The sequence below is a fragment of the Purpureocillium lilacinum genome (assembly GCF_023168085.1).
Source record: "Purpureocillium lilacinum CBS 284.36 DNA, scaffold_6, whole genome shotgun sequence".
NCBI classification, from domain to species: domain Eukaryota; kingdom Fungi; phylum Ascomycota; class Sordariomycetes; order Hypocreales; family Ophiocordycipitaceae; genus Purpureocillium; species Purpureocillium lilacinum.
Window position 1 is genome coordinate 2,113,647 of NW_027072116.1, and position 27,104 is coordinate 2,140,750.

General features: G+C 59.7%; 9 protein-coding genes across 9 annotated transcripts; 4 read left to right on the forward strand and 5 right to left on the reverse strand.

The window, feature by feature from the left end:
- Positions 1-523: 523 nt before the first annotated feature.
- Positions 524-1,456, reverse strand: PLICBS_008534 (uncharacterized protein; the record flags this gene model as incomplete). The annotated part of the gene is made up of 2 exons (XM_065601406.1): positions 524-1,270; positions 1,355-1,456. 2 exons carry the CDS (start codon positions 1,454-1,456, stop codon positions 524-526), a joined length of 849 nt encoding a protein of 282 aa, XP_065457478.1.
- Positions 1,457-3,340: 1,884 nt separating this feature from the next.
- On the forward strand, positions 3,341-4,733 carry PLICBS_008535 (uncharacterized protein; the record flags this gene model as incomplete). The annotated part of the gene is made up of 4 exons (XM_018323931.1): positions 3,341-3,477; positions 3,546-3,613; positions 3,670-4,301; positions 4,359-4,733. The coding sequence occupies 4 exons, from the start codon at positions 3,341-3,343 to the stop codon at positions 4,731-4,733; spliced, it is 1,212 nt and encodes a 403-aa protein (XP_018177110.1).
- An 850-nt stretch (positions 4,734-5,583) lies between these two features.
- Positions 5,584-6,405, reverse strand: PLICBS_008536 (60S ribosomal protein eL27; the record flags this gene model as incomplete). Its single annotated transcript, XM_018323930.1, has 3 exons — positions 5,584-5,591; positions 5,729-6,065; positions 6,343-6,405. 3 exons carry the CDS (start codon positions 6,403-6,405, stop codon positions 5,584-5,586), a joined length of 408 nt encoding a protein of 135 aa, XP_018177109.1.
- Positions 6,406-7,188: 783 nt separating this feature from the next.
- PLICBS_008537 (uncharacterized protein) lies at positions 7,189-7,986 on the reverse strand (the record flags this gene model as incomplete). Its single annotated transcript, XM_018323929.2, has 1 exon — positions 7,189-7,986. One exon carries the CDS (start codon positions 7,984-7,986, stop codon positions 7,189-7,191), a length of 798 nt encoding a protein of 265 aa, XP_018177108.2.
- Positions 7,987-9,642: 1,656 nt separating this feature from the next.
- On the forward strand, positions 9,643-10,905 carry PLICBS_008538 (uncharacterized protein; the record flags this gene model as incomplete). Its single annotated transcript, XM_018323928.2, has 1 exon — positions 9,643-10,905. One exon carries the CDS (start codon positions 9,643-9,645, stop codon positions 10,903-10,905), a length of 1,263 nt encoding a protein of 420 aa, XP_018177107.1.
- Positions 10,906-11,732: 827 nt separating this feature from the next.
- On the reverse strand, positions 11,733-13,259 carry PLICBS_008539 (uncharacterized protein; the record flags this gene model as incomplete). Its single annotated transcript, XM_018323927.2, has 2 exons — positions 11,733-12,576; positions 12,643-13,259. The coding sequence occupies 2 exons, from the start codon at positions 13,257-13,259 to the stop codon at positions 11,733-11,735; spliced, it is 1,461 nt and encodes a 486-aa protein (XP_018177106.2).
- Positions 13,260-14,081: 822 nt separating this feature from the next.
- Positions 14,082-15,265, reverse strand: PLICBS_008540 (uncharacterized protein; the record flags this gene model as incomplete). The annotated part of the gene is made up of 5 exons (XM_018323926.1): positions 14,082-14,627; positions 14,693-14,786; positions 14,861-15,045; positions 15,132-15,167; positions 15,236-15,265. 5 exons carry the CDS (start codon positions 15,263-15,265, stop codon positions 14,082-14,084), a joined length of 891 nt encoding a protein of 296 aa, XP_018177105.1.
- Positions 15,266-19,902: 4,637 nt separating this feature from the next.
- PLICBS_008541 (uncharacterized protein) lies at positions 19,903-20,509 on the forward strand (the record flags this gene model as incomplete). The annotated part of the gene is made up of 3 exons (XM_065601407.1): positions 19,903-20,043; positions 20,124-20,373; positions 20,433-20,509. 3 exons carry the CDS (start codon positions 19,903-19,905, stop codon positions 20,507-20,509), a joined length of 468 nt encoding a protein of 155 aa, XP_065457479.1.
- A 468-nt stretch (positions 20,510-20,977) lies between these two features.
- Positions 20,978-25,945, forward strand: PLICBS_008542 (uncharacterized protein; the record flags this gene model as incomplete). The annotated part of the gene is made up of 6 exons (XM_065601408.1): positions 20,978-21,061; positions 23,643-24,037; positions 24,125-24,202; positions 24,272-24,754; positions 24,804-25,516; positions 25,569-25,945. The coding sequence occupies 6 exons, from the start codon at positions 20,978-20,980 to the stop codon at positions 25,943-25,945; spliced, it is 2,130 nt and encodes a 709-aa protein (XP_065457480.1).
- Between the last annotated feature and the right edge of the window lie 1,159 nt (positions 25,946-27,104).

The following is a 27,104-nucleotide window of genomic DNA, read 5'->3' on the forward strand; positions in this document are numbered from 1 at the left end:
TGTCACTGCTGCTGCTAGCGCCATTCCCCATGGTATAGCTAGTGTGATGGGAGATCGAATTGTTGTTAAATCGCATGATTGTGGCTGTTGGGGCATCAAGCAAAGCGTGGCGGGTGGATGAAGGTATTCTTGAGATCTTGGTGGCATCGGAAAGCAAAGGCACGAGGGTTCGCGAGCCGTTGTATGCATTTAAAAAAGCCTATATGAGTCAAGCAAGCTATAGCAATAAATCCCGGCCGAAGAGGTCTCCGACAAGAGTTGTTTGACGGACGATGTTCCAGTGCCACCGCTCTAAGCTCTGCCTCTGCCCCGGCGTCGGCCCAGGTGGTGAGTCATGGGCGTATAAACAACAGGCCAAGCACAACACCAGGGATGCAGGCGACGCAATGTCATGGTCAGAACATGAACGACAAGGCCTACTAGGCAGACCTGTGTATCTTAGTGCATCGAAAATAGCCATTTCCACCGCCTCCTCAGCTCATCGATTTGCCCACCATTTTTTTTTGGGACGTCCGCAGACTTATCAGGTTCCCTCGAGCCTTGCCAGCTCAACCTTGACTCTCTCTTCCCCGATAGCGACGAACAGAGTGATTGAAGTCAAGGAATTGATGAATCCCCAGAACTGGTAACCTTCCCAGTCACCAGCACCCTTGCGGTGTGTCACATCAAAGCGCGGCCTCTGGCCTTTGGTGAGCCTGACCAGACCGTGCGATGCCTCCGGCCTGTGGAATGCACCTGTTGCGTCTTTGGTCCATCTCCACGAGATCATGATGGGCCCTCCGTCATAAAATCCACGTGGAACTTGCAGGCGTATCTGCTCTCCTTGCCAGGCGTACTCGCTCTCCCTTAAAGTGCCAACAAAATCGGCCCCCCAGAAATAGTGGATGCCTTTAGCCATGCTCGAAAAGTATTGCGCTGCGTTCTTGTTGACATGAGACCCGGCGACGAGGACATATGTATAGTTTTTGGATAGAATGTGCTTTATCCGAATCTCGGGTGTTTTCGGCGGAGAGTGGTATATTTTGATCATGTCTTCGGTAAAGGACGCGGCCATGTCATGCACGAGAGTGACCGTGATGGGATCAGCCAGGTCTGCCATCAGCACCACATCGCGGATGGAGCTTTCCGTGGCATCGGCAATACACGACCAGACCCTGCGTGTATCCCCCTCGTCCAAGGCTTTGACACCACGGTGGATAGCATATACCGTGCCGACGAAAGGGATGTATTCGACCACGTCATGGGCGAGGTCCTCTATCTGTGTAAAATACTTGTGAACAGAGTCAGCACCGGCCTACCTCATCGACTTTTGGAGTTACTCGCAAGGCAAAAGGCAAAGAGACAGGGCACGTACTGTCTCACCTCTGGCCTGTAGTGAACCGCCGCTAGCCTCCAGGGCGGCGAGGGCGGGTGCAGCAAAGCTGCAGGAGATGTACACGAGAAGAAGCGGCAGCATGCTCTTAATTGTCACAGGAAAGACGCGGCAAAGGTAGGTAAGCGGCTTCCAAAGCACCGTCGTGCCGTATAGAGGAATTCACCACCCGCAGCGATGCTATCTTTGATTCCCGACGTGCTCGTTCAATTTGTACGCATTGCTTGGTTCATAGCAAGGATACTCTACGGACAACGCCGAGCATTAGACGGTCAAGTATTGCCTGCAGATTAAGCAACGTGGCTACATATAATATTTGAAGCTTACGAGAGTCTATCGATCCTTTGGCCTCTAATGTAACCTTGGCTCAGCTACGACATTTCATATTCATCCTCCAGATACCGTCTGGGCTCTGCGAGCAATTTGGATACGTTAGTGAACGGCCATGGCCCGTTGAATAGAGATCGTGTGTTTGCAGGGCGCATTGCCCAACTATGTGTAGGTTTCGTCGTCGTCTTGACTTTGAATGTCAGGGTCTCATGAGGGTTCACCACGGCCACTGCAGTGTGAGATGCAATGCAGCCTCTCTACAATCTTTTGATCCCCAGTGCCGGTGCCAGACACCAGACCATCAAGAGCACGTTGTGGGCATCGGCTCCAGTGTAGAGAATGTCATCAACACCGCTACGTGTTGCAGAAAATAGAACAGAGCACCACAGAAAAATCCAGGCACAAGATGCTCTAGTGTGGCAACTGTGGGTTTGGGGCGGGTAGATCGAGTCAGATGGGCACCAGTCGCCGTTGAGTTGCTTGATGCTCGACGGTCTGCTCAGCAACGGCTCTCACGGTCTGCGGGCAGCATGACCACCAGGTTTCATGACCGTGGCCGAATCCAGTCGCGCGCACCGCGGGACCATGCCAGAACGAATTCTCGTTGGCGGATTGCGCAACCAGCTGGACACGACGGGATGCTGCTCTCGGTAGCGACAGGGACCATTCCAGCGCCGGCGCCCCCTTATCGCTGAGGCGTGTTGATGTGTCTCCAACGTGGGCGGATTGATTCGCCAGGGCCGTGGTTACAGTGCCTGCTTCCGTCATCAATTGACCCAAACCACCCTGGAAGTGGAAGGGGACAGGACCCGCTCTAGGTGCCAACCCTTGCCCGCCATCGCGGGCTGCCCCCCCATGCCCCTGAAAGCGCCTGCGACAGGGACAGCACTGTGCTGGTACAACGTGCGAGCCCTGTGTGGACAATCCCCGACGATCCCCAGCGCACGCGCGTCGACAATAGCCCACCACCCGGCACGGTGCAGATGTCGCCCACACACGGTGCGCCGCAGACGCATTCGCCGCCGATGCAAAGTGCCAATTTCCAGGCCAGGGGCCCCGGCAGCGGGCAGAAGCGATTTTTTTTTAATTGCCTCGCGCGGCCGCGCTTCTGGAGCCCAGCGCCCTTCCCGCCTCTCCCTCTCTTCACCCCTTCCATCGCCACCCCCCGCGCGCCCAGACCAGCAGCAGACCAGACCCAGACGGCCTGCCTAATCCACTGCTGGCAACCCACCACGCAAAAGCAGCCCGTCCTCTGGAAACTGAGTTTCGCTTCGTTCGTGCGCGATTGCAAACCGGTGCCTCTTTTGTTCTTCTTCGTGCAAAACCACGTCACCAAGGTTTCGGTCTGCAGGAAGCCTCTTTCTCCTTCTCTTACTTCTCACGCGTCGAGTTGGCCTTGGCTCTTCAGCTGCTGCCGGCCCCGCATATTGCATTTTCGTTCCCAGTCGACAGGCTCACCTCCTCCACTCCTTTTTTCCAACCCCGACGTGGAACCCTGTCCCAAGGACTTGGCTGTCCGTCCGCTCGTTTGCGTGTCCTTAACAAGATCCCCTCCGCCCTGCGAACAGTCGCATAGCCCTCGATATTGCCTCCAACTGCCGGCGCTTCCCCGATCGACTCGCGTGTGAAGCCAGCACCATGTCTGCCGACGAGAAGACACGCGTCTCCGGCGACGTCGTTCGCCCGGAGGCGGCTCAGGTCCTCCCGACCGTGAACCCCCAGGCCGAGAAGCCCCAGCCCGCGAAGGCGGCGCTGCACCCGGTTTTCTACGTCGTGTGAGTGCCGCTGCGATGGGATGCGATTCAGCAAGAAGCAGGCGACGTGGTTACTGACAATCGCGCAGCACCTGGATCGGCTTCAGTTCCTCCGTCATTCTGTTCAACAAATGGCTTCTGGACACCCTCAACTTCCGTATGTGCACCCTCGCGCTCGCAGTCTGATGTGTGCCTTGCTAACGCCTCCTCCAGGCTACCCCGTCATCCTCACGACCTACCATCTCACCTTTGCGACCGTCGTTACACAGGCCATGGCGCGATGGACGACCATGCTTGATGGCCGCAAGACGGTCAAGATGACGGGCCGCGTCTACCTGCGCGCCGTTGTCCCCATCGGCATCTTCTTCAGCTTGAGTCTGATCTGCGGAAACCTGACATACCTCTATCTCTCCGTCGCCTTCATCCAGATGCTCAAGGCCACCACTCCTGTCGCCGTCCTCATCTCCGGCTGGACTCTGGGCGTCTCCCAACCCAACCTGAAGCAGTTCCTCAACGTCTCCGCCATTGTCGTTGGTGTCATCATCGCGTCCTTCGGCGAGATTCACTTCGTCACCATTGGTGTTCTGTTCCAGATTGGCGGCATCATCTTTGAGGCCCTGCGTCTCACCATGGTTCAGCGCCTCCTGAGCTCCGCCGACTTCAAGATGGACCCTCTCGTCTCGCTCTACTACTTCGCTCCCATTTGCGCCGTCATGAACGGAGTTGTCGCCCTCATCTGGGAGTTCCCCAAGGTTACCATGGCCGAGGTTTACCACGTCGGTCTCTTCACCTTCTTCCTGAATGGTCTCTGCGCTTTCATGCTCAACGTCTCGGTGGTGTTCCTGGTACGATATTCCTGGCTCTCTATATGTCTCATGGCCGCGTGCTAACGGTTTCTACAGATTGGCAAGACCTCTGCCGTCGTTCTCACCCTTTGCGGTGTCCTCAAGGACATCATGCTGGTCGTTGCCTCCATGATGATCTGGGGCACTCAGGTTACTCCCCTGCAGTTCTTTGGCTACTCCATCGCCCTGGGCGGCATGGTTTACTACAAGCTCGGCTACGACCAGCTCAAGGGCTACATGGGTGAGGCCGGCCGCCAGTGGGCCGAGTTCGGTGCCCGTAAGCCTGTGCTGCGCAAGCTCGCCGTCATTGTCCTGTCCGTCTTCGTCCTCTTCACACTATTCGGCGCTCTCGCTCCCACGTACGCTCCGGCCTACGACCCCACCAAGTTGACCAACGAGGTCACGAACCGCTTCAAGACGGGTGCCCAATAAAGCGGACATCGGTCCCGACGCACCGTGCCCATTGCTGAAACGCAAGCAGGGCAAAGAGCAGCTCGCGCAGCCTCACCGAGGTTGCCGAGCAATCTACCAAAGAAATTTGTCGTATTTTTTCTTTACTCTGTGCCTTGGCACCGCGTCTGTGCTCCGCTGGCCCATGAATCCCACAGCATGGCCAAGAGGTTTCTAATTGGAGAGTGACTATGCTTGGCAGCCGGAGAGTGTAGTTGGGTTGTATTCTTTTATAGAGCTTTGCGCAGTGCGCGACGGCGAGGTGGAACGAAACGGCATCACGAACGGTCTAATCTGATGTACTTTAGACGGCGTTTAAATCAATTCATAGAAACATAGGGATCCTGTGGCGAGCGAGGCTCGCTACCCGGGTTGTCAAGAAAAAGTTTCAGAAATCATGCGTTTTGAGTCTGTGGGACGGTGTGCCTTGACAATCTCTCGTGATCCATGTGATAGCATCAAGCGCTATAGTCCCCATACGGTGAGGACCCGCCGCGGATTTGGCCACTACACATTGTCACTCTGGACAGGGCTGCCTCAGTTGACCGTTGCTCATGCTCAAAGTCTATTTGCCATAGATGGATCCAGCCTATATCCCTTGACGAAATACAGTGATTCGGCTTGCACTGTGCCAAGGTAAATGTCGGCCCATTCGTCATCAGTTGTCACAATCACCCCGGCGGAAGATTGATCACATCAAGGCGTGTGAAGGTATATGTGAAGGATTCTTTTGATGACTTCATATTGAGCCCATAAACCGGGGTTCCTCAAGTGCCATTCGATGCTCTTTACATCCCGCCAACTCCCTAACCGTGATGGAGAAAACGATCCTTTAAAATTCTGTAGCCGGCTGTTAGCAAGACTGTCGTGTCGGGGTGTGCGACGGTGGGGGGACAAGCGCAATGCAGCAGGGCATTTTGCCTTGGCCTCCCGGGAGAGAGGAGGGGGGGAGAGAAAAGAGGCAGAAAGGGACGTACTCAGGGGGGTGAAGAACCAACGGTTCTTGCCGCTCGTGTAGCGCTCCTCCAGCACCTTCTTGACCGTCTTCTTCGCGTCCTCCCGCTGGCTGACCTCCTTGAAGGTCTCGCCAGAGATGGTGCCCTTGAGGCCCTCGAGCTCGAGCGTGTACCGGGTGGGCATCAGGTGGTTGTAGTTGATGACCTTGATGAAGGGCTTGATCTTGGAGCGCTTCTCCTGGCGCGTCTTGGACATGCGGCGGGTGATCTTGGAGGGGTAGCGCTCGATGCCGGCGACGACGGCGTGGCCGAACGGGTGAGGCTTGTTGCCATTGTCGACAGGCTGGATGATCACAACCTGTAAAGTACTCCGTCAGTATTCCGAGCTCCAAATTTCTTTCGTTTGAGGATTCTCGCTCGCCACGAGCAATTCCGACATGGACGCCGTGCCAAACTGCCCAAGCCAAACTCGCAGCCGCCCCAGTGATCCGTGTCTTCCCACGTCCTCGATCGAGCGTCGTGTCGTGGTCATCCCACGGATCCTTCAAAGCGGCGACCAGGGGCGGCGGCGAGCGGGCGGGCAGGGCGTCTCTTGTCGATTGTTCGCGCGGAGAAGGAAAAAGAACAAGTCGTACCTTCTTGCCGGCATATCGGCCGCGGGTGATGATGGCGACTCGGCCGACCTTGAGGAACTTCATCTTGTCCTGCCTGTGGGTGGTCGGGTATGTGGTTAGTTGGAGGGAGATTCGGCGTCGTTGAACCGTGATCCGGAAATTTGGTGCAAAATTTGGGGTTTGTGGGCTTGCAAATTGGGGCAAGCGAGTGGCAGGTGAAAAGTCACATGACCTCTCATCCGCTCCCAACGGCGCTTTTCTGTGCGGGCTGGCCTTGGGCAACTGGTCCGTGCACTCCACTTCTAACTGACCAAGCACAACGTCGAAGAAGGACCCGCATTTCATGAGCTGCCGCCGCCGCTCCTTTGACGAAGCCGAGCTCCAGTCAGTCAGTCACCAGCCGACGACGCAACGCGAACCCGCCAATTGTCGATCCGCACGCGCGCGACGAAGCTCACTGTCTCGCCAAGATGCCTGCACCGACGTACATCATATCAAGGGTCGCGGACCCCATTTTCGCCGTCGTCATTGGCATGTCCGCCGCCGTGACGCGCATCAATCGCGAGGAGAAGAGCAAGGGCCGGACGACCGACCAGACGATAGAGGCCGGGCTTCGGTAGGCAAAGCCATACTGGGTCGCGACTGCAAACAGGTATCGCTAACATCAGATGGGTCTTGAAGACGCATAGGGCTTCCGAAAAAGTCGAATTAATCAATTTTCAGCCCGGGGGACGCCTGCGCCGCTGTATAGTCTATCTAACAGCAGGAAATGCGAATGTAGGCAGCCTGGTCGTGCCTGTGGTCGTACATGCGTCATGAATATCACTCCTCCCGTCGTGCCTGCGACGTCACCGCCGTCGTCGTCACTCAATACTCAAACGACGGCCCATACTCCTTCTTCATGGCCTCGCGAACAATCTGCCCGCAGAGCTTCGCCGTGGGGTTGACGCTCACAGCCAGGCTCTTGGCGATCTGGTTGCCGTACCGGCCGCCGTACGCCAAGTCCCTGGAAGCAGCCTCCTCAAAGTTCAGCTTGGACCAGCCGGATTCCGGACGGCTTTGATCGACGTCCAGCAGCCGGTCGGACAGCAGCTTGGACGTCCGCAGGTACACTGCGGCGCGCTGGGTGTGCGCCATGGACAGGGTCCTCGCCGCCTGCGGCGAGAGAGGCGTCTGCAGGGTGGCGGGGGAGAGCAGGGCGATGGAGCGGTCCATATCTTGGAGAGCAGTCAGGGCTGCTTGTCTCCGCTCCGTGGGCTCCGGCTCGTGGATCAAGGGCATGGGCATGCCCGTGGTGACCTCGAGGAGCATGGCATCGCCGTAGAGACGGCGGATTGCCTGGGCGCGGTTGTTTCTCGCGCTGGCATAGTCGGGGTGGTCGGCTATCAGGCCATCTAGCTCGGAAATGCATTTCTTGTATCCACTGATGGCCGTATCATCGGCGTCTTCGGCGTGAGACTCGTTCAGCTCCTTTTCGACTTGCTGAATGGTCTGGATGATGGCGCGCTCCCTCTGGACGAGGCGGTCATAGACGGTCGAGTCGGTGAGGTGCGGATCGCGGGGCAAGGAGGGGTCCGTGACGACGCCGGCGGCGGGGTTCGCCTCGGGGTCCTTAATCTTTTCGAGGACGTTGATGTCCCGCGTGGTCAATCTGGAAAAGTCCATGGCGGGCTGGCTGGCTGAGCTTCTGCGCGCGTCGGTCTGGCACCACTGGCAGCAGCAGCAGCAGGCTGATGGAGGTGTGGACTGTGGACGGCGGATGGATGTCTGGTCGGTCAGGCGTCGAGACAGCTGTCTGTCAGACGGCAGGGAGCAACGTGCAGCAGGCAGCTCGATACGAAGATGTCAGGGGTGTCGGTGGGCGGACGCGGACGACTTGATAACTAACAGCAGGGTGGCAGCGGTCAGCGGGCGGCGCGGGCGATGCGGTGGCAGGTGGCGATGACGGCGACGGCGACGGCGACGACGGGCGGCTTATGGGGGGGTCACTTGTACCGAGCGAGCAACGACGGAACACGAAACACCGCAGCAGATTCAGCACGAGCCGAGCGATGCGCCGCAGTGGGATGGATTGACTGATGGATGGACGGATGGAGGGAGCGAGTGATGGATGCGATTCCCGCGCGCCAACACACGGCGCAGCAGAGCACAGCACAGCACAGCACAGCAAAGCACAGCAGAGCGCGGCACAACGCACCGACCGACAAACAAAGCAGTCAAGTCAAACCAGCGTCATCGGCACAGCGAGCCCGAGTCAACTCGCCCAAGCGCTGACATGGCCGACTACCTGACTTTGCTGCGCTGCCGCTGCGCTGCATGTCTGGCCGGGGCTGGCGGCGCACAGCAAAGCCGCCCAGGTGTGCCGCCAGGGAGGGCGGCGGCGCGGGGCCATTGGGGCCCCCGGCCACCCGCGGCTGTTCTCGGCTGGCGCCGCCGAGACGGCAGCATTCCGCACGGCGGCTCTCCCGTCGCGGCCCCTCTTTGACTTCTGACTTCGGCGCACACGGACGGCACTGGCGAGGCGGGTTACGCACTGCAACGGCGCGGCTTTCCCCATTCCACCCGCGCTCGCACCTCGACGGCTCTATCAGTCTTTTTTTCTGACGGATGACGAGCGGGCGGCTGCTGGCTCTGGCCACTCAGCATGACGGCGTTGGCAAAGTCAACGCTATGCCATGTTGGCGTCCCCGCCGGGCCCCCGAGATGAGACACGGTCTAAGCCTTGCCACCATCCTCCGCCCGCCGCCGCCCTTGCCCATGCCCATGCCCTTGCCCCTTGAGCCTGACGTGTGCGAGCTGTTGTCTCCGTTTGTCTCTCGGGCCGTGGGATGCCATGGGCGCGGGGCATTTCCGGGGGGGTTGGTCGCACGGCCTTGTGCCCTCGCCTCGCCTCGCCTCGCCTTGCCTCGCCCGTATCCCACGTTGGCCTGGCCTGGCCCTGGCCCGGCGGGTGAGCCGGAACGGACAAGGCAGGTGGTGTCCCAAGTTCGAGCTGGTTCATAAGGCAACATGCCCCCGAGGGGCGTATGGAGGGGGGGAAATTAGAAATCCAGTCATCCTCCTCGCGTGCTCGTGTCGAGACTTGTCCTCATCATCATCATCATCGATCATCCGTCCATCCATCCCTTGAACCAAAGGGCATCCATATATATAAGACAAAAACGAGGCCTTGCTGAACACATAGACGGGAAGCTGTAAAACACCATCGCCACCCCCGCCAGCCAGCCAGCTCGACGTCTTCTCCTCGGCCTCGGCATAACACGACACACATACACACCCTCTGATCCCTTCCCCATCACAATCACAACCTTCCCGCCCGCCATGGCTCCTTCGGCAGTCTCCCCGGAGCAGCGGGCCGTCGATGCCGCCGTCCCCCAGCAGCAGCAGCAGGCCGACGGCGACTACGCCATCCAGACACCCCAGGGCAACTTCACGGGCTACGACCACGTAACATGGTGGGTCGGCAACGCCAAGCAGGCGGCGGCCTACTACACGCAGCTCTTCGGCTTCAAGGCGGTGGCGTACCGCGGGCTCGAGACGGGCAGCCGGTACTTTGCGTCGTACGTCGTGGCCAACAACGACGTGCGCTTCGTTTTCACGTCGCCGCTGCGGTCGGCCGAGCACCTGCCCGCCGACGAGGCCATCACGCCGGCCGAGAAGAAGCTCCTCGTGGCGATGCACGCGCACCTGGAGCGGCACGGCGACGCGGTCAAGGACGTGGCCTTCGAGGTGGACAACGTCGAGGGCGTGTACTTCAAGGCCGTCAAGGAGGGCGCGCTCGCCATCCAGGACCCCCAGACGCTGACCGACTCGGAGCACGGGTCCGTCGTCACCGCCGTCATCAACACGTACGGCGACACGACGCACACGCTCATCAGCCGCGGCGACTACACGGGCCCTTTCCTCCCGGGATTCCGCGAGGCCAAGAAGCCGACGGGCAGCGTCGCGCAGCCCGACGTGCGCCTCGCGCGCATCGACCACTGCGTCGGCAACCAGGACTGGAACGAGATGGACTCGGCCTGCGCCTTCTACGAGCAGGCCCTGTCCTTCCACCGCTTCTGGTCCGTCGACGACTCGCAGATCTGCACCGAGTTCTCGGCCCTGAGCTCCATCGTCATGGCCTCGCCCAACAACCTCGTCAAGATGCCCATCAACGAGCCCGCCGCCGGCAAGAAGAAGTCGCAGATCGAGGAGTACGTCATCTTCAACTCGGGCCCGGGCGTCCAGCACATTGCCCTCCTGACGCCCAACATCATCGACGCCGTGACGGCCCTGCGCGCCCGGGGGGTCGAGTTCATCAACGTGCCCACCACCTACTACGACACCATGCGCCAGCGCCTCAAGACGGAGAAGCGCAACTGGGAGCTCAAGGAGGACCTCGACACCATCCAGCGCCTCAACATCCTCATCGACTACGACGAGGGCGGCTACCTCCTCCAGCTCTTCACCAAGCCCCTCATGGACCGCCCCACCGTCTTCATCGAGATTATCCAGCGCAACGAGTTTGAGGGCTTTGGCGCGGGTAACTTCAAGAGCCTCTTTGAGGCCATTGAGCGCGAGCAGGCCGAGAGAGGAAACCTGTAAACTTCCCTCTCTCCCCCCTATTCAACCCAACAACACCACATACACACAAACAACCAGAAGAAGAACAAGCCGAGGCAGCGGCAGCAGCAGCAGCAGCAGCAGCACGGGCTCAGGAGCAAGTATGCGCGTGGCAGGACCCATGTATAATTGTAGCTGAGTGACGGGAGGCGCGGGGCATGAACGTCATGACAAGACATGACACAGCCCCCAAGGCCAGGAGAGGGAGGTGAGCACATGGGAGAGAGCGAGAGAGGCACACATCAGCGGGAAGTCGCTGGATGATGTACCGCGGAGACTCGGTGGGGAAAAGCCAGGATAGGGAATATCTCGGTCTCCTTTGTCCATAACCTTTACACGGCTGCCATTCATATAGCCTTTGATGAACGAGCCCACGACGGAAACATGCTTTATCGTCTAACCAGTTTTTTCTTCCCTACTCTGAAAACCTGAGATGGCTTTTTTTTCATAACATCTTTGTCATGTTGATGATGATGACCGCTCGCCTGAATAAGTGTGTGCGTGCGTGCGTGCTCCCGGCTCCCCGCAACGGTACCTCGTTGCACAAAACAGCCCATGAGGTTTTTTTGGTAACGACTTCCCCCATATACGCAGCGTAGAGATTTCGTTTTCCAGCGCAACAATGTCAGCGCACCCTTTCTGTGTTGTGGCCGTGACCGCGTTCTCCCACCCGCCTCCTCGGCGTGTATTTCGCCGTTGTGCTTCACGCCCTAATTGACTAACAGACTGCCCGCTTCCCCATGCATTAAAAATACAAGCCCCAAAAGAAAATGCCGGTTCAGTAGCCGCGAAGGGGCTCTGTGCTCGTCTCATGAATCTATCTCCATCGCGCCGTTGGTGTGCCCGTTCACCCCGGCGGCCGACTCGTGCTCGTGATTCTGCTGCACGTTGCTCTGACACCCGGGACAGTTGTGGATGACCTCGTGCGCAAAGACGTCGCAGTCGATGCAAAAGTGGTTCCCGCACACTTCGCACGCGTAGCGGCCGCTCTCGCTGACGCCCTTGGTCGCTGTCTTGGCGTTCTCCTCCTTGTTCTTGCTCGCCTGCACGTGGGTGATCTGGCCACGGACCGCGTCGGGAAACGGGCATTGGCACGAGAAACACACGGTTGATCTGCTCGCGTCCGCCCAAGACACCTCTACCCAGTTGCGCAGCGGGAAGAGGTGGTGGTACGAGCGTGCGAGATGGGTGGACAGGATGAGCGTCAGCCCGCAGGCAGGGCACTCCGCCGGTAGTCTGCAAACCCTCGTGGAGCACCTGGTGCAGTCGTATCCCTCCCGACAAGGCTTGTTGTGGCACGCGCAGTAGGTCGTGCTGCCCCCCGGGGCGAGCGTCCGCGACGGGAACCCCATCATGAGCAGACTGGCGGTGCTCTGCTCCTGCGTCCGCGTGACCGGCGGCGTCGTGGCCGCGAGGAACAGGTCCCTGAAGTGTACCTCGTCCATGGCGATATTGTACTGCGAGTCGTCGCCGGCATTGGTCCGCGAGCACAGGTCGGCGCAGATGGCCACTTGCGCCGACAAGCCCACGATGGACACGCGTATTCGGTCGGTGATGAGGTTGTTAATCGTCTCGTGGATGTCGCCTGGGTCGCTCGATAGCAGGGCGCCGTAGATGATGAGCACCTCTCTCGTGCCGTGTGACGGCGCGTGACTGTGTGCCATACGAGGTCAGCATATCGCGTCCAAGACGTACAGCTACCAGACGGGCTGCACGTACAACAAGGCGCCGCGGCACATCTCCAGCGCATTCTGCAAGCTCGGGTTCCCCTGGGGATCCTGCCCCTCAATCTCCTTGAGCTTCTCGAGATGCTCCGCCGGGTTGCCACCGAGGTCGCTTATCCTAACCGCCACGCCGTCTCGCATGCCCACGATGCCGAGCTGCGAGATGGGGTTCTGCTCAAAGAACTCCTTGACGAACGCCGCGGCGTAGCTCAGCGTCAGCCGATAGCGCGTCGGTAGGAGGTCCTTCTCCGCCATGGCAAAGGACATGTCCAGCACGAGAATCATGTGCCGTATGATGCCCCGCTGCAGGGGCGTCGTGTCGCGCAGCAGGCGCTTGCGCTTCTCGGCCTCGAGGGCCGTCAGGTTGAGCACGCCGTTTTGGTCCTCCTCGGGCAGATTCGTCTCCCACGAGCGCTTCGACTTCTCCCAAGCCCGCGCGGAGCCTCGGTCGCCTTTCCGCCGCGATCGGGAAGACTTGCCTCCACCTCCTCCGCCTCCTCCCCCTCGCGAGGGGCGGCCCGTTGTCTCGATGTCATCGTCGCTGACGTTGTGCTCCATGAGGTCGTCGTCCGACATGCCGTCAGCGACGAACTCGCCATCGGAGTCTGCCATGGCGACGATGGCCTGTCGAAGGGGGCCCTGCGCTGCTGGTGAGACCTGGCGTGTAGGGGAAATGCTGCGCTCCGGCACCGGTCGCGGTGGGAGTCCGTGGTTGCGGGCGGTCGAGTGTTGGAGGACGAAAGAATAGCTGCGAGGCTGCAGCTCGTCACTCACAGCCTTGTGAGCTTTCCCCACCAACCGTCACCCGCCCCAGACCAATTGGCGGGCCGGCGCCGCACGATCAGCATGCGCGACACCAACGCGGCTCACCAGAGACAGAGTCTCTACACATTCCAGACGCAGCACTATGACATAGCTCTTGTCTTCACCTGGCCGCCTTTGTTTGACTTCAATATGCATTATTTGCTAGATCGCGGGGTATACTACGAAGTCGTATCTAAATGACTACCGTACAACAGGCCCAGTGGGTTATGGCCCGTAGAAGCAAGAATTCATAAGTTTGTGCACGTCTCGACATCTCCTGACGTCTCTCCATCGCGAATATTCATCAAGCCTGCCATGCCACCGGCCGCTCGTCTCCGACAAGATCAAGGCCGTGGCAGCTGCGAGCGCTTCCCCTCCATTTACCCAAGAACATCTCGCCGCAGGGACAATGACTGGTAGTAAAGTGCGAGGCGGGCGGTTCCGCCTTTCGGTAGACTCTCCGTATGATCGTTTTCGTCTCCATAAAAACATATATATCCGTCGTCGGGCTCCGTAGACGATAGTCGTGGGCCATCACTGAGGCAAAACAATAAAGCAATTCGACAAATGCTTCCACCCTTGAAACGCCGTGAAAAAGATCAACAAAACAAGCGGAGCGCGGCCCGTGAATTATGGGTATGTGCCGCCGCCCTGCATGGGCCAGTCGTCCTCGGTGATGCTGGACCAGAAAAGCCACACCGCCAGGACCGACAGGAGCGTGAACAGCGTCTCAAACAAGGCGCCGTCGATCTTGCCGCTGGTTCCCTCGCAAATGTACTTGCTGACGACGTAGTTGAAGATCTGTCCGAGGGCGAACAGGAGGGCCGCGGCGCCGAGGTAGATCATCGGGCGTACCTCGCCAAGCACGCGGAGGACCAGGATGGTTTCGAGGACGAAGAAGGCGACCAGGAAGATGAGGGGGATCAGCTGATACAAGACGTAGAGAGCTATATTCCGGTTGGGGAGCTGGTAGCTGCTGTCCCAGAATCCGGTCCACGAAAAGCCCGTGTCGAGAGCAATGTAACCCGTACCGATAAGCAGGGCCAGTGCGGAGCCGCCGATGAGGCCCATGGATAGAAGAGTGCCATCATCAATCAATTGATAGCCAACGATGGCATTGAGCATCAGGATCCAAGTCGTCGCAATGATCATGCCAATATGAATGGCGGAAAAGGCCTGGTGCATGAACTGGTCAGCGCGAACTGAATCAGTAGCCGACGGTCCATCTGGGAGGCACTCACAATTCGAACAGTCTTGCTGATGGGAAAGACACCAACAGAGAAGATTTCGCATATGCTTATGATGATGTAACCGACGAGGAAGAGTTGCATTTCCCTGTGCGAAGTTGTTAGTCAAGCCAAACACACGGTCGTCTGTGCGGCTGCAGCGCAGTCGCAGGACCGGCTTACCTTCGACCAACCGCAGCGCGCTTCTTCTCCGACTTTAGCAACAGAAAGACTGAGGCAGCGATGGCCATGCCGCAGACGATGATCGAGCCCAGGTTCCCCAAGTGGCGGTCACCGCTGAGCGGGATGCCCTTCAACTGGCAGCCACCCCATGGTCCTTGCTGGTCGTGGTTCGGCGTGGATAGAAGCTGCGAATGTTGTTAGCTCAATTCCTCGTAGCCATTCGAGAGCTGGCGGAAACCGGTTGCTCTCCCAGAGTGTCGCATAAACTCACATTGCAAACCGGTAGAGTCGAGTCTCTGCAAAAGGACTAGTAGACGAGACTGTTAGCGGCGCTCTCTACGTGCATGGTCTGCACTGTGCCACAACAAGACCTACCTCGAATTTGCCAAAATCCGTGGACCCCATTGTGGCTGCTGATGCCGACCGCGCGGTTACTGTGAAGACGGTCGCGTCCAAGGGCGGTGGGCGCAATCGCTCAAGAGGATGGTTGTTGGCGCTGGCCCGCGAGGCTGGCGCTGTCAATCAACAGCGCAGCACAGCACGTGTTGTGACGAAAGGCGACCGGGACGTTTCGCGGCAATTGTCGATGATGAGCGGTCCGTGTGCCTCCTCGCCCTCCTTTTCGTCTCTGCTGACGGTATGGCGGCGAGCTTGGTCGGTACGGCTCTCTGATCCGACGATGGTGGCTCAGGGGGCGGCGTTGCGTGCGCGCGCAGACCGTCCTGGGGCCTCGCCTCGGTTCAGGCTCACCGACTGCGACGGGTCGTCGGGGGGGGACAGCCAATTCGTCTCGTGGGCTGTTGCTTCGACGCCGGTGATGCTCCCTGTGTGCGCGCGGCCGAGGAGTCGCGATGCTGGAGCGTCGGTGCGGAACGGACGAGGGAAGGAGGATGTTCGGGCAGGCGGGCGAGCGAGGGCGACGAGCGGGCGGAGGCGGTCGATGGTCTCGCGTGGGAAATAGCGGGAGCGAGGAGGGTGAGGTGTGGTGTCTTGCATGAGAGCGAAAGCCTGTTTTTGGGGGGGTGGCCGAGATATTAACGGCCCTAGGGACCAAGGGCCGGGCCAGGCCAGGGCGCGGGCTCAGCGGCCAGGGCAGGCCAGGGCAGCTGCTGGAGGGGCCCCGGGGCCCGCGCCGCGCTGGCGTCGTCGTCGTCTGCTGGCCGCGCAGTGACCCGGCGGCCCAACCCAACTGGCAGACTGGGACTGGGGGGTGGAGGGATGGAGCCAGGGCAGGATGGATGGCAGGGCAGCAGGCCAGGGCAGGCGTCTGCGACCAGCGAGGCGGCCCCCCAGCCCCTGGGAAGCGGGAACAGGAACGCTGAGTGGCTGAAGTGGAGGCGCTGGGCTTGGCGACGCTGCCCTGGCCAGGGCTGCTCATTGGCCCTGCGGGGGGGGGCGTGGTGGAGGGATGGCGGGCACTGATGGAGAGACGTGGGGACAGGGACTTGGGCCATCTGTTGCTTGGACGGGTTTGCGTGGTGGTGTGCTGCGTTGAGGCTTCTGTGCTGTTGCTTGCTCAGAGTTCGCCTTGCCTCTGCAGTATTGCCTCGTTGCTCTTGCTGGTGCAGTTGTTGTTGGCTACAGCCGCAACTTGACAACAACAGCAACACCACGTATCACTCTACAGTACTGCGCCGAGTACGAACGTACTGTAAGCACAAGCCAGACTGACGTCGACACTCTCTCTCACAGCCACCCGGCCACGATCATGCCGCCCCAACTTTTTCGCAACCGTGCGATGGCGCCAGCATTTCGCGTTAGCACCGGCGGTCCGTCCACGCGGGCTGAGGTGAAGGCTCTTGGGCTCCTCCTCAGTCTCCATCTGTGGGGAGGGGGGACAGCGAGCCCACCCAGCGATCGGACGGTTAGTGAGGATCCCGATCTCAGTCGGCGTGGTGGCCGACGGCGGGCGTCGTCGTGTCGTATCTGGGGCCAGCAGAGCCTCGGCGAGACTTGTTAGTGCCGTGTATGAGTCGTACAGCGAGCGCTTTTGCTTGACCGACCGCCACAGTGCTTGACGGTCTCTGATCCGGCCCCATGGCTCAGACAAGGGCAACGAAAAAAAAACTCAAACGCCTGTCAATTGTCGAGCAACGCAAGCAAGCAAGCAACCAGGGCATCCAGGCAGGGCAGGGTGCGCATGTGGATGGAAAAGGCCGCCCGCTCTCCGCTGGCTGGCTGTCCCTGACTGAGCCCAATCGGGACGGTGCAGCCAGCAGCCAACGCGACCTAGACTTGGGTTCAAGACAACGGGGGGCGTCTCCCAGCCACTCGAACGTCGACAGCCACTGGCGAGCTGACCTGAAGCCAACGGCGCGCATTCATGCGACGCCCAGAGACAGGGAAGGCTTGCCGGCTTGCTGACTGTGGTGCGCCCCCGCCCGCCGCGCCATGCTGCAGCTGGTACAGCTGCAGAGGAAGAATAATCCAGGGTCGCTGTAGGTCCTTGTGAGGTGACGGAGGAATGAATGCCAACCGCCAGCCCCCCTCCCCATCCTCCTGGGCCCATCTCCAAAACATTGTCTCAACATCGTGCGTCTTTGTCGATAACGACGAGCCGGCCGGGCTCGACACCCGATCGCTTGGACATCTGTACTGTGCTCGTACATGCTCAAGCCCTCGGACACCAGCCACGTCGGTGCGGCCAAAGAAAGCAAAATCGGCCCATGGTGAGGGTCGCGCCCGGTTCGCTGCCGTTCGCTGCCGTCGTCGAAATTGCCAATGCGACCCCGTCCCAAACCTACCGTCACTCCAGCCGGCGCCATGGTTAAATTGCGTTCTCGGCTGCCACCCCTGCAAGAGGAATCTCGTCCCGCGATCCAAGGCCGCTGACGATCGCCTCGGCGCCGATGTCCATGCAGTACATACTACGAAGTACGTAGGTACCTGTAGATGGTGCCAGGCGTTCGTGTTGCCTCCTCGCGTGTGGTCGCTGCCGCCGACCCGCCCCAATCTGTTGCCGTTCTTTCGTTGCGGCCCGCGCGTGGTGCGTGTCTGCGGCAACGACAATACGTACTGTACGTGAAGAGCAATGCCTTGCCCGCCGCCACGGCTGGCCATGAACACGGCGACGGCGGCGCGTGATGCAGGGCGTGTGCGGGGGAACGCCCGAGGGCTCGTATCGGTAACTCCAACTTCCATATCGGAGAACAACCTCTCACCCATCAATACCTTGACCTGCCTCCCTCGTGCGGCCCGTATCAAGCGCGGGCCAGTCCGTGACTATTGTATGTAATACGTAGCACGCCGTATTGTACGCCATACGAGTATGCTTGACGCTTAACGCGCGAGCAATACAGTACCGCGCCGGTGCGTCTCTGTCGAACATTCGCACGACTGGCATGGGGCATCAATAAAATGCAGGATCCTGCTGGAGGTGCAGCAGCAGCAGCAGCAGCAGCAAGCAAGCTTCAAACGCCCGCAGCCTCTCCACACATCTCGCGACACCCGACACTGCGCCCATCATCAGCCCCGCAGGCTGTGCCCCTCCGAGCTGAACACTGCTTCCAGAATCCGTGCATGCATCATCCCCCCCCCTTCCTTCTTCTGCTGATGCTCACCACCCGCCCACTGGGGCTGCACAGCAGCCTTCCCTCCCTCGTGTTTGTGTTGGGCTTCAGCGCCGCCGCCGCGCCCCGAAGGGCTAAAAATAGGAACCAACTGGTAAGGTCAGAGGTGAAAGCTGTGAGCGGCGGTGCCTCGACGCCTCGTTTCCAGCACCACGTCTCCGTACCGGGCAAACAGATTCTCTGCCGCCGCCGCCACCGCCGCCGGTCCGCTTCGGGATGGGGGGCGGGCGACGCCGTGTTCGAAGCACTCTTCTGCCGCCGCCCGTCATCTCGGAGGATGGATGCATGGATGCATGGAGCCGCACTCCGTCATGTCGTGCCAGGACCGGGGTCCCGGATGTCTACGGTGGTGGTTATGTTACCACGGTATGTGCCTACAGAGTCCCGCCCTCGAGGCTCCAGCCGCCTGCGCGGCTGCATATCCTCGTCGCACCAATAAGCCCATGGCCTGCGTCGGCGCATGAACAATCGTGTCCCGAGCGGTAATTGGGATGCGATCCTACCGGCCGCCAGGTTTCATGTCGCGCCTTTGCATGCAGCACGGCAGCACGGCCGATATTATACCGAGCTTGCCCAGGCTCGGGAGTTGACTCGCTCTGCCCTGGGTTGCTCCCCGTCATACCAGTAGCGTACCTTGGCAACTTCTTGACTTGCGTGTCCATTTTTATGTTTCGGAAAGCTTTGAGAGATTCTGCAAGAGAATGTGCTTAAATATGCGTTGGGGGCCGGCTCCCGAAACGGAGCCAGTTTACACGCAGGGCGATGGACAGGCAGGACGTAAAGCTGCATCAAGTGTGCTCTGTAAACGCTGTTTCAAAAACGATCAAGAAAAGCTCTTCGTCCATATGAGTTGACGAAAATCTACGGGTAACTACGTACAAGCTAATCCGAGGACACTATTCAGAGGCCGCGGCCTCACCGGTGCACAACATACGATGGATCTCTCAAGTCGACATGAAACTGTCGCTCCCATCAACACTCCACAACTCCATACGAATCTCACAAACCTGGAAGTCATCACAAGAACGACCAGCCTGACTCTCTCGGGGTAGAATGAACATGACTAATGGATCTGTTCCTGACCGTATTGTGCTCCGGGCTCTTCCATCTTTCCATCTAAAAGTGGGCGTTCGCGCATGCAGCACGGGACCAGCCGCGCCCAAGGCGTCCAGACGGAAACACCATGGCAACTGTCCTCGGGCAACAGCTCTAAGCAACTCGCAATGGGGAGGGGGAAGCGCACGGCGCGAGTGCGCCACTGCCACGACTCCTGAAAATGGGCGTCCATGCAGTCAGTATATACATGGGCGGCATTTTGCTTTGGCCCCGAGCATTCTGGGACGGACGGATGATGCCCAACAGCACAGGGCGGATGCGCGCTTCCTCCGGGGAAACGGGCGTCGCCTTCCATCCCTTCTCTTTTTGAACGAGACGAAAGAAAATCGACGCCCGTTGCCTGCAACTAAAGTCGACATGAACTTGAGTCTGTCGGTTCTTGTGCAGCTGGCGTGGCACGCCACGGTGGCTCTAATGGCGGAGTCTGCCATCGCCTTCCTTGCGTACTCGAGCGTCTTTGGGCGTGACGAGACGCCAGCGGTCGCGCTGTACATGACTGTGCGTTTGCAAACTTCCTCCCCCGTGAGAAACATCACTGCGGGAACCGCATTCCTAATCACAGATTTGCGCGTGTGCAGGCAGCCTGGTCGTTTATGCTCAACGTCTACCTCGCCATCGCGCTCCTCATGCACGACCTCGACGGCGTCAAGATCAAGATCCGGCACCCGAGGCAAACGGTGCTTGTCGGCCTCCACGCATTCACCGCCACGATCATATTTGCAAACATTGTTGTGCGGTCGTTGTACGAGGCAGACGTGTCGACGGGGACGGATATGAGGCGGTGGACACTGTTTGCCGCCATCTATCTGGAAGCTACAATCGGGTATGGTACATTATACTTTCACGATAGCGGTGGTGCATTGCATCGACTGACATATGCGTTTTAGTGTTTTCCATTTCATCCTGGCTCTATGTGCCTGTGTGGGTTACGGCAAGCTGCCTCGCGACGGGCGTGGGCGGTTGACTCGCAGATGTCATCAACGGCCGGTGTCTCTTCATGTCCACGCTTATCCCCCATACAGGGTATGACGAGCCATTCGAGCATAACTTATGCACTCGCCCGGTCTAGATATGGGTCGTGCGTACATTTGTTAGATATGTATCCTAGATGGACGTGACGACGCGGTGGTTTCACCGCGAAATAATTCAGAAGGCTGGTCTTCCATTCATATGACCCGGCAGGTGAGCCGGGGTTGTGGTCTGAGCGGCACGGAGAAGTCATGAAAACATTCGAATATACTAGGCAACATGAAGGCAACCAAGGCACCGTGAAAACAGGAGCCGCGGAGCGTCTCTGGACCTTACTTGAGATCCTGATGCCACCCCCGGATGGTATAGGGTACCCAGGTTTGTCAGTGGATGCTACCCACCCAGAAGTGCCCGGCTTCCCTCGCGAGGTTGCAGTGCTTCGACCCCAACTTTGCTTGACCCAATGAGCCCACAGTTTGCCGCGGCAGAACGCGCCAGAGACGATATCGTGGGGATGGCGGTCGAGAACGATCAGCAGGGATCCGGGGTAGGTGTGGTGACGGGCACATGGCCGGCCGTCAGAGGGACCCTCTGTCGGCGGCCTCGTCCGGCGGTGGAGGTCCAGCCGGCGCAACGGACGGCGTTGCAACGGGTGCCGACTCCAGCCGCTGTCCAATGTCAACGATGCCGAACATCGGCCGCGGGAGTGGATGCACGTGTTGGCCGACGGCTCAGCCCACGGCGATGCAACCGATGCAGTCTTTGGGCTCGGATCTGCCACATCAACCACGCCAGCTTGCCGCGTGGAAAGAAACTGTTTGCCGCTTGGCATCCAATCCGACGGTTGTGCGACCGCACGATAAGGCAGAGACAGGTTCTGGAGGCCTGTTGGTCGCGCGAGCGGTTGCATCGCCATTGCCCTGCGCCTTGTCGGTAGTCAGAGGCAGGGTGGCAATTGACAGCCCACCGCCGGCGCGTGGATTGCAGCCCGCGATCGCGCTCTCACGCCTGCCTTGCTTACTTGCACAGCTCCTGATAGTCGACTGACTGACCGACCGACAAAGCGGCCAGCTTGGCAACTTGGAATTCATCTCCTTATCCGCCGCCCCGTGGTCCCAACTTCGCGATCGTCGTGCCGGTTGGGGACTACTGCTGTCGTCTGACGTCGTCGCCCCCACCGCGACTCAAGCCAGGCCAGGGACCCCATGCGCCTCGCGCGACGCTGAGAGGCGCCGCAACGCCCACTGCCCCATCGTGGCTCACTCCGTCTCTTTGTCCAAACACGACGGCGTCCACACACGTGAGCGCTTGGAACCGAAGAACAACGACGAGGCGCCCGGGCTGGCTGACGGGTGACGGGCTGGCAAGCTGGGTGCGTGTGATAGGGGCTGCTGCGTCGGCCGCGGAAGATGCCAGGTCAGCGGGGCAGACATCCTGGAACGAAGCCCAGCAACAAGAGCACCAGACGCCTCGTTGCCGAGTCGTGACGGTGCCTGCGCCCGCCCGTCACTGGTCAGGGGGAGGCGCCCACAGGGACACGGGGACCGACGGCCTGGATGTGAGCGAGGGAGCCAAGTCACTTGGCCGCCGGTGACGCACCACACGGGTACCTACGAGTGCTGGACAATGGGGGTCTCCATCCCCTGATTCTGCAGCGTGGGTGGGCGGACGGGCGGAAATGGGTGGTCTCGTGGGGCCGTCGCCGGGCATCCATATACCGCCGGGCACGGGTACTGTAGGTACCTACGTGCACCGCACGGCGACCTGCAAACGGACTGTCTCAGACACCACCTCAGCGCATGGCCGACCGCATGTGCGCTGCAAGCCCCCAAATGCGAGCATCCAACGCGCGGCCGCAGCGCAAAAAATTCTGGCCATGGATGGACGGGGATGGATGGATGGATAGACGCAGCGACAGCTGAGGCCAGATTCCCCTGACGAGCGCAGGCTCGGACTGCGCCAAGTTCCCGGTAGCGAACGAGCAGCACACTGGGGCCGGCCCAGTCTTGCTCTCTCTTTACGCGCACGTAGTTGGCCAGCGCGACCGCGTAGCAGGAGCAGGAACGGCAGGCGCTGACATTGCGAGGCTGCGCTTCCAATCCTCTCCTGAGCCCGTCGACGCCAATCTCTCTCTCGGTCTCTCTCTTTCCTGTTCCTCAGCTCAGCCAGGAAAGATTTGCTCAACCCTCTTTCCCTCAATTCACTCGCTCACCTTCGCCCTCTCTCTCGTCCCGCGTCTCCCGGCTCGAACGTCTCGTCTCGCCTCGCCTCGCCGTCTCCGTGTCTCCAACGACGACGTTTGACAGCTTCGATGCTACGGCGCTCTGACTCTCCATTTGCAACCCCCCCATAACCTTAATCGCGTCGCCGACAATACCTGTTCCTGTACCCGTACCAAGCAGACACAAACGGTACCGCCCAGCTCGGCTACCCCCGCGCCATCGTCTGCCCGGCCCCAGAAGCCCGCCGCGCCGCGCCCTTGTCGTCGCCGCTGCTCCGCAGACCGGCATCATCGTGCATCTTTGGCCTCGCTGGCTATCCCCGGGTGACGCTGAGCCTGTGCCCGCTTTGAGTGGTCATCTGCGACACACGACCACCACGCCTGCGATTGGCGCCGCCGCATGTGCGCCCTGCTCGCTACTCGTCGACCTCTTGGCTTGTCTCTCCCGGCCCCATCCGCACCGCGCTTCCCGTCGTGCCGCCGTCGCCGTCACCACTGCTCCAGCAGGCCAGCCTGACTGGAGAGCCGAGAACCCCCCCGCCGCAGGCTGCAGCTAATAGGCACATACTTCGTGCCGTCTGCCCGTCCCTTGTTGGTGCTGTCGAGTGTGGAGGTCGCCGCCGCCGCCGCATGGCCGACTGACTGACTGGGACGCAAACCGTCACCCGACCTGAACCCCATCCATCCACACGCTGCAGGCCGACGTCGTCACTCTCCACGACCTCGCCGGGCCCTTGTCTCGTCCCTCCATCCCCCCTCCCCCTTCAATCACGCACGTACAGGTGGGCGCTGCTGCTTCACAGCCCCAAGACCGCCCAAAATTCCTCCGACAAGCTCCTCCCGTCTCCCTTCCAACATTCCCTTGCGGACCCTCCCTGCACGCTCCGGCACCGACCCAGACTCCCAGTCGGCCTCGCTGCTGGCATTCCGCCAGCACGACGACCCGAACCACCGTCGCCTGTCCTCCGGCTCCGAGTCCTCGTGGACCGACACGGGCGACATTGGCGAGCAGCCCGCCGACGAGCACGACCCCGTCCGCCTCCAGCTGCCCGACGAGCTCGAGGACGAGCTGCTAGCCGGCGTCCAGAAGCGATCCTCGAGGCACCACAAGAAGGTCCGCATTCAAGATCCTTCTCCGCGACGACACGAGCGCTCCCTGTCGCAGCCGCGCATCGTCGACAAGGAAGCGATCCAAATACCAAACGTCCGACCCTATCGCCCCTCCCGGGCTGAACGCTGCATCGGTGCCATCATGTCGGGACGCTCGGGCTCCATCCACGGCCTGACGGGCAAGGCCCTTCTGTACGCCGAATCCTCTCGTCCCCTGCCGCTCGGTCGACGGGGCACTGCGTCGGGATGACAGATGCCTGCTGACACGTGCGGCTGTAGTTACTTTACCAGCATTTTCGTCTCCCTCGGCGTGTTTCTTTTTGGCTATGATCAAGGCGTTATGTCGGGCATCATCACGTAAGTTCCGCTCCGGTTAAACAAGATGGAAGAAACCAGCGCTGCGGAAACTGACGGCGGGATACGCAGAGGCCCGTACTTCATTGACTACTTCGACCACCCATCCAAGGCCCACGTAGGGACCATGGTCGCTATCCTCGAGATTGGTGCCTTCATCTCCTCACTGGTGGTGGGCCGAGTTGGCGACGTCATTGGCCGGCGGCGCACAATTCTGTACGGATCGTGCATCTTCTTCGTCGGCGGCGCCCTCCAGACCCTCGCGACCTCCATGACTATGATGATGGTTGGTCGCATCATTGCCGGTCTTGGTGTTGGTATGCTGTCGACAATTGTCCCCGTGTACCAGTCGGAAATCTCGCCGCCCCATAACCGAGGAAAATTGGCCTGTATCGAGTTCTCCGGCAACATCATAGGATACACCACCTCTGTCTGGGTGGACTACGGCTGCGGCTTCATCGAGAGCAATATGTCGTGGCGTATACCGTTGCTGATGCAATGCGTGATGGGCGCGCTTCTTGGCATGGGAAGCTTGATTATCGTGGAGTCCCCGAGGTATGAAGAGACCCCAGGCGTTTGCCGGAGAGGTGCTGACAGCTTTCAGATGGCTTCTCGACAACGATCATGACGAAGAGGGCATGGTTGTCATTGCCAACCTGTACGGTGCTGGCGACATCCACAACCCCAAGGCCCGAGAAGAGTACCGCGAGATCAAGATGAATGTGTTGCTCCAGCGCCAAGAGGGAGAACGCACCTACGCCGACATGTTCCGAAGATACCGCACCCGCGTCTTCATCGCCATGTCTGCCCAAGCCCTCGCTCAGCTCAACGGCATCAACGTCATCTCGTACTACGCCCCTTATGTCTTTGAATCGGCAGGCTGGGTAGGCCACGATGCTGTGCTCATGACGGGGTTGAACGGCATTACCTACTTCCTGTCCACCATTCCGCCGTGGTATCTCGTGGATCGATGGGGTCGCCGCGCGATTCTCCTCTCCGGCGCCGTCGCCATGGCCATATCCTTGTCCCTCATCTCCTACTTCATCTACCTAGACATCCACTGGACACCGCGCATGGTCGTATTATTCGTCATGATTTACAACGCAGCATTTGGCTACTCCTGGGGCCCGATCCCGTGGCTCTACCCGCCCGAGATTCTGCCGCTCAGCATTCGATCCAAGGGCGCCAGCCTGTCGACGGCCACCAACTGGGCGGCGAACTGGCTTGTCGGAGAAATGACCCCAATTCTGCAAGAGTGGATCAAGTGGCGGCTCTACCTCGTTCACGCGTTTTTCTGCGTGGCAAGTTTTGTGATTGGTAAGTTTGGACACATATTGGTAGCGTGGAAAGCGATCTAACAGCCGGACAGTATATTTCATCTATCCTGAGACGTGTGGTGTTCGTCTCGAGGACATGGACTCGATCTTCGGCGACGCCAGCACGGTCGTGGGCACCCCCTCGATACACGCCGAGACTGGGTCTCTTATCAGGGGCGGATCACCCATTGGGTCCGGTCGTGTCTTCATGGGTCAGCCCAGCGGCATCCCTCCCCTCAACCTCGAGCCCGGCGCGGAAGTCGACGACGACAACAAATCGCAGATCCAAACGAGCGGAGGCGAGGACAGGAGCATAGGCGGCTGGCTATCCAGGGTCGTCGGCCGCGGGCGCGCAGACAGCGGTGGCAGCGGTCAGGGCCGTTATGCGCCGCTTGGACAGCAGGAAGAAGGCAACCGGAGCGGCAACTGAAGGGCCGCTTCTTTGCATTTGCGCGAATAGAGTTTTGCATATAGATGGTGCGGTCAGGCATCCGCAGTGCCGGTCTGGAGTTGGGAACGCACAGTCCGCCCGCTCGAGCCGGACGAAGACGACTAGAGATTAGCGTGATGAGGTTTGGACGGAATCACCGAGCGAGCGCAGACCTGCATGTCATGAAAGGAAGATGCGCCGCAATGTCACGGCGCCAGTGGAACGGTATTGGATTGAAGAGCAGGCGCGCATTAGACTTGAGACACAAGGGGGAGGATTATACTTAGTTGTCTATAGTACAACTGTAGCTAAGTCGACTCCTCAGTCTTCGTTATTCAACTCGCCAGTGAGGCTCTGAAGCCTACTCTCAGTGGTGGTATCAGTGCGAAAATATCGACTGAGACCTCGGCAAGCAAGCCCGCGTTCCCTGTAAGTAGATCTGGCATAGGAGACGATGAACTAAGAGGGTCTCTCCAGCTTCGCGTGGCCGGGAGAGTGCCTGTGTCCCAGTCTCCTACCCCTGACATTGCAAGGACCGCCTTATAGACGTCGTCGAAACTCGCACCTGGGAAGTCGAGGGACACACTCGCATTGCCCTTTGGCGCCAGCCACCGACTACTTTCCAAGAGTAGTGCTATTCGTAGAGCTAACTTCTGCTAGTTGTAGAGCCTGTCCTACCGCAGCAGTAACGGCAGCAACGGCAGCAACGGCAGCAACGATAGCAACAGCGGCGGCTCTACAACTAGCAAAAGTTGGCTCTACGAATAGCACTCCTCCTTTCCAATTGCACGTATCTAAATGCAAGCGAGGGAGGCAAGACCTCATAGCAGCCAGTGAATCTGGCATGAGGCTTCGCGCCTGAGACGCCAATGCCCTCAACGCAGAAACGGGGCCCGTGACTTATTGGAGCCTTGTTTTTGCGAACTATGATTAGTATTGCAGGGCCGACGATGGCGACCTTGCACTTGGCGCGGAGCTCCAATGATGCCAGCGTGTGGTTGCATAACGGGTCGGGGGGTGTAAGCCAGCCAATTGCCTCAGCAATGCAAAATAGCTGTAGCCATCGTACTGCTGCGAAGCAGAGGTGTCAATGCAGAGGGCAAGTGCAGAGCCGTCGCGTGAGAGCACAAAGGAGGGCCGAATTAGCTCGTGGTTCTAG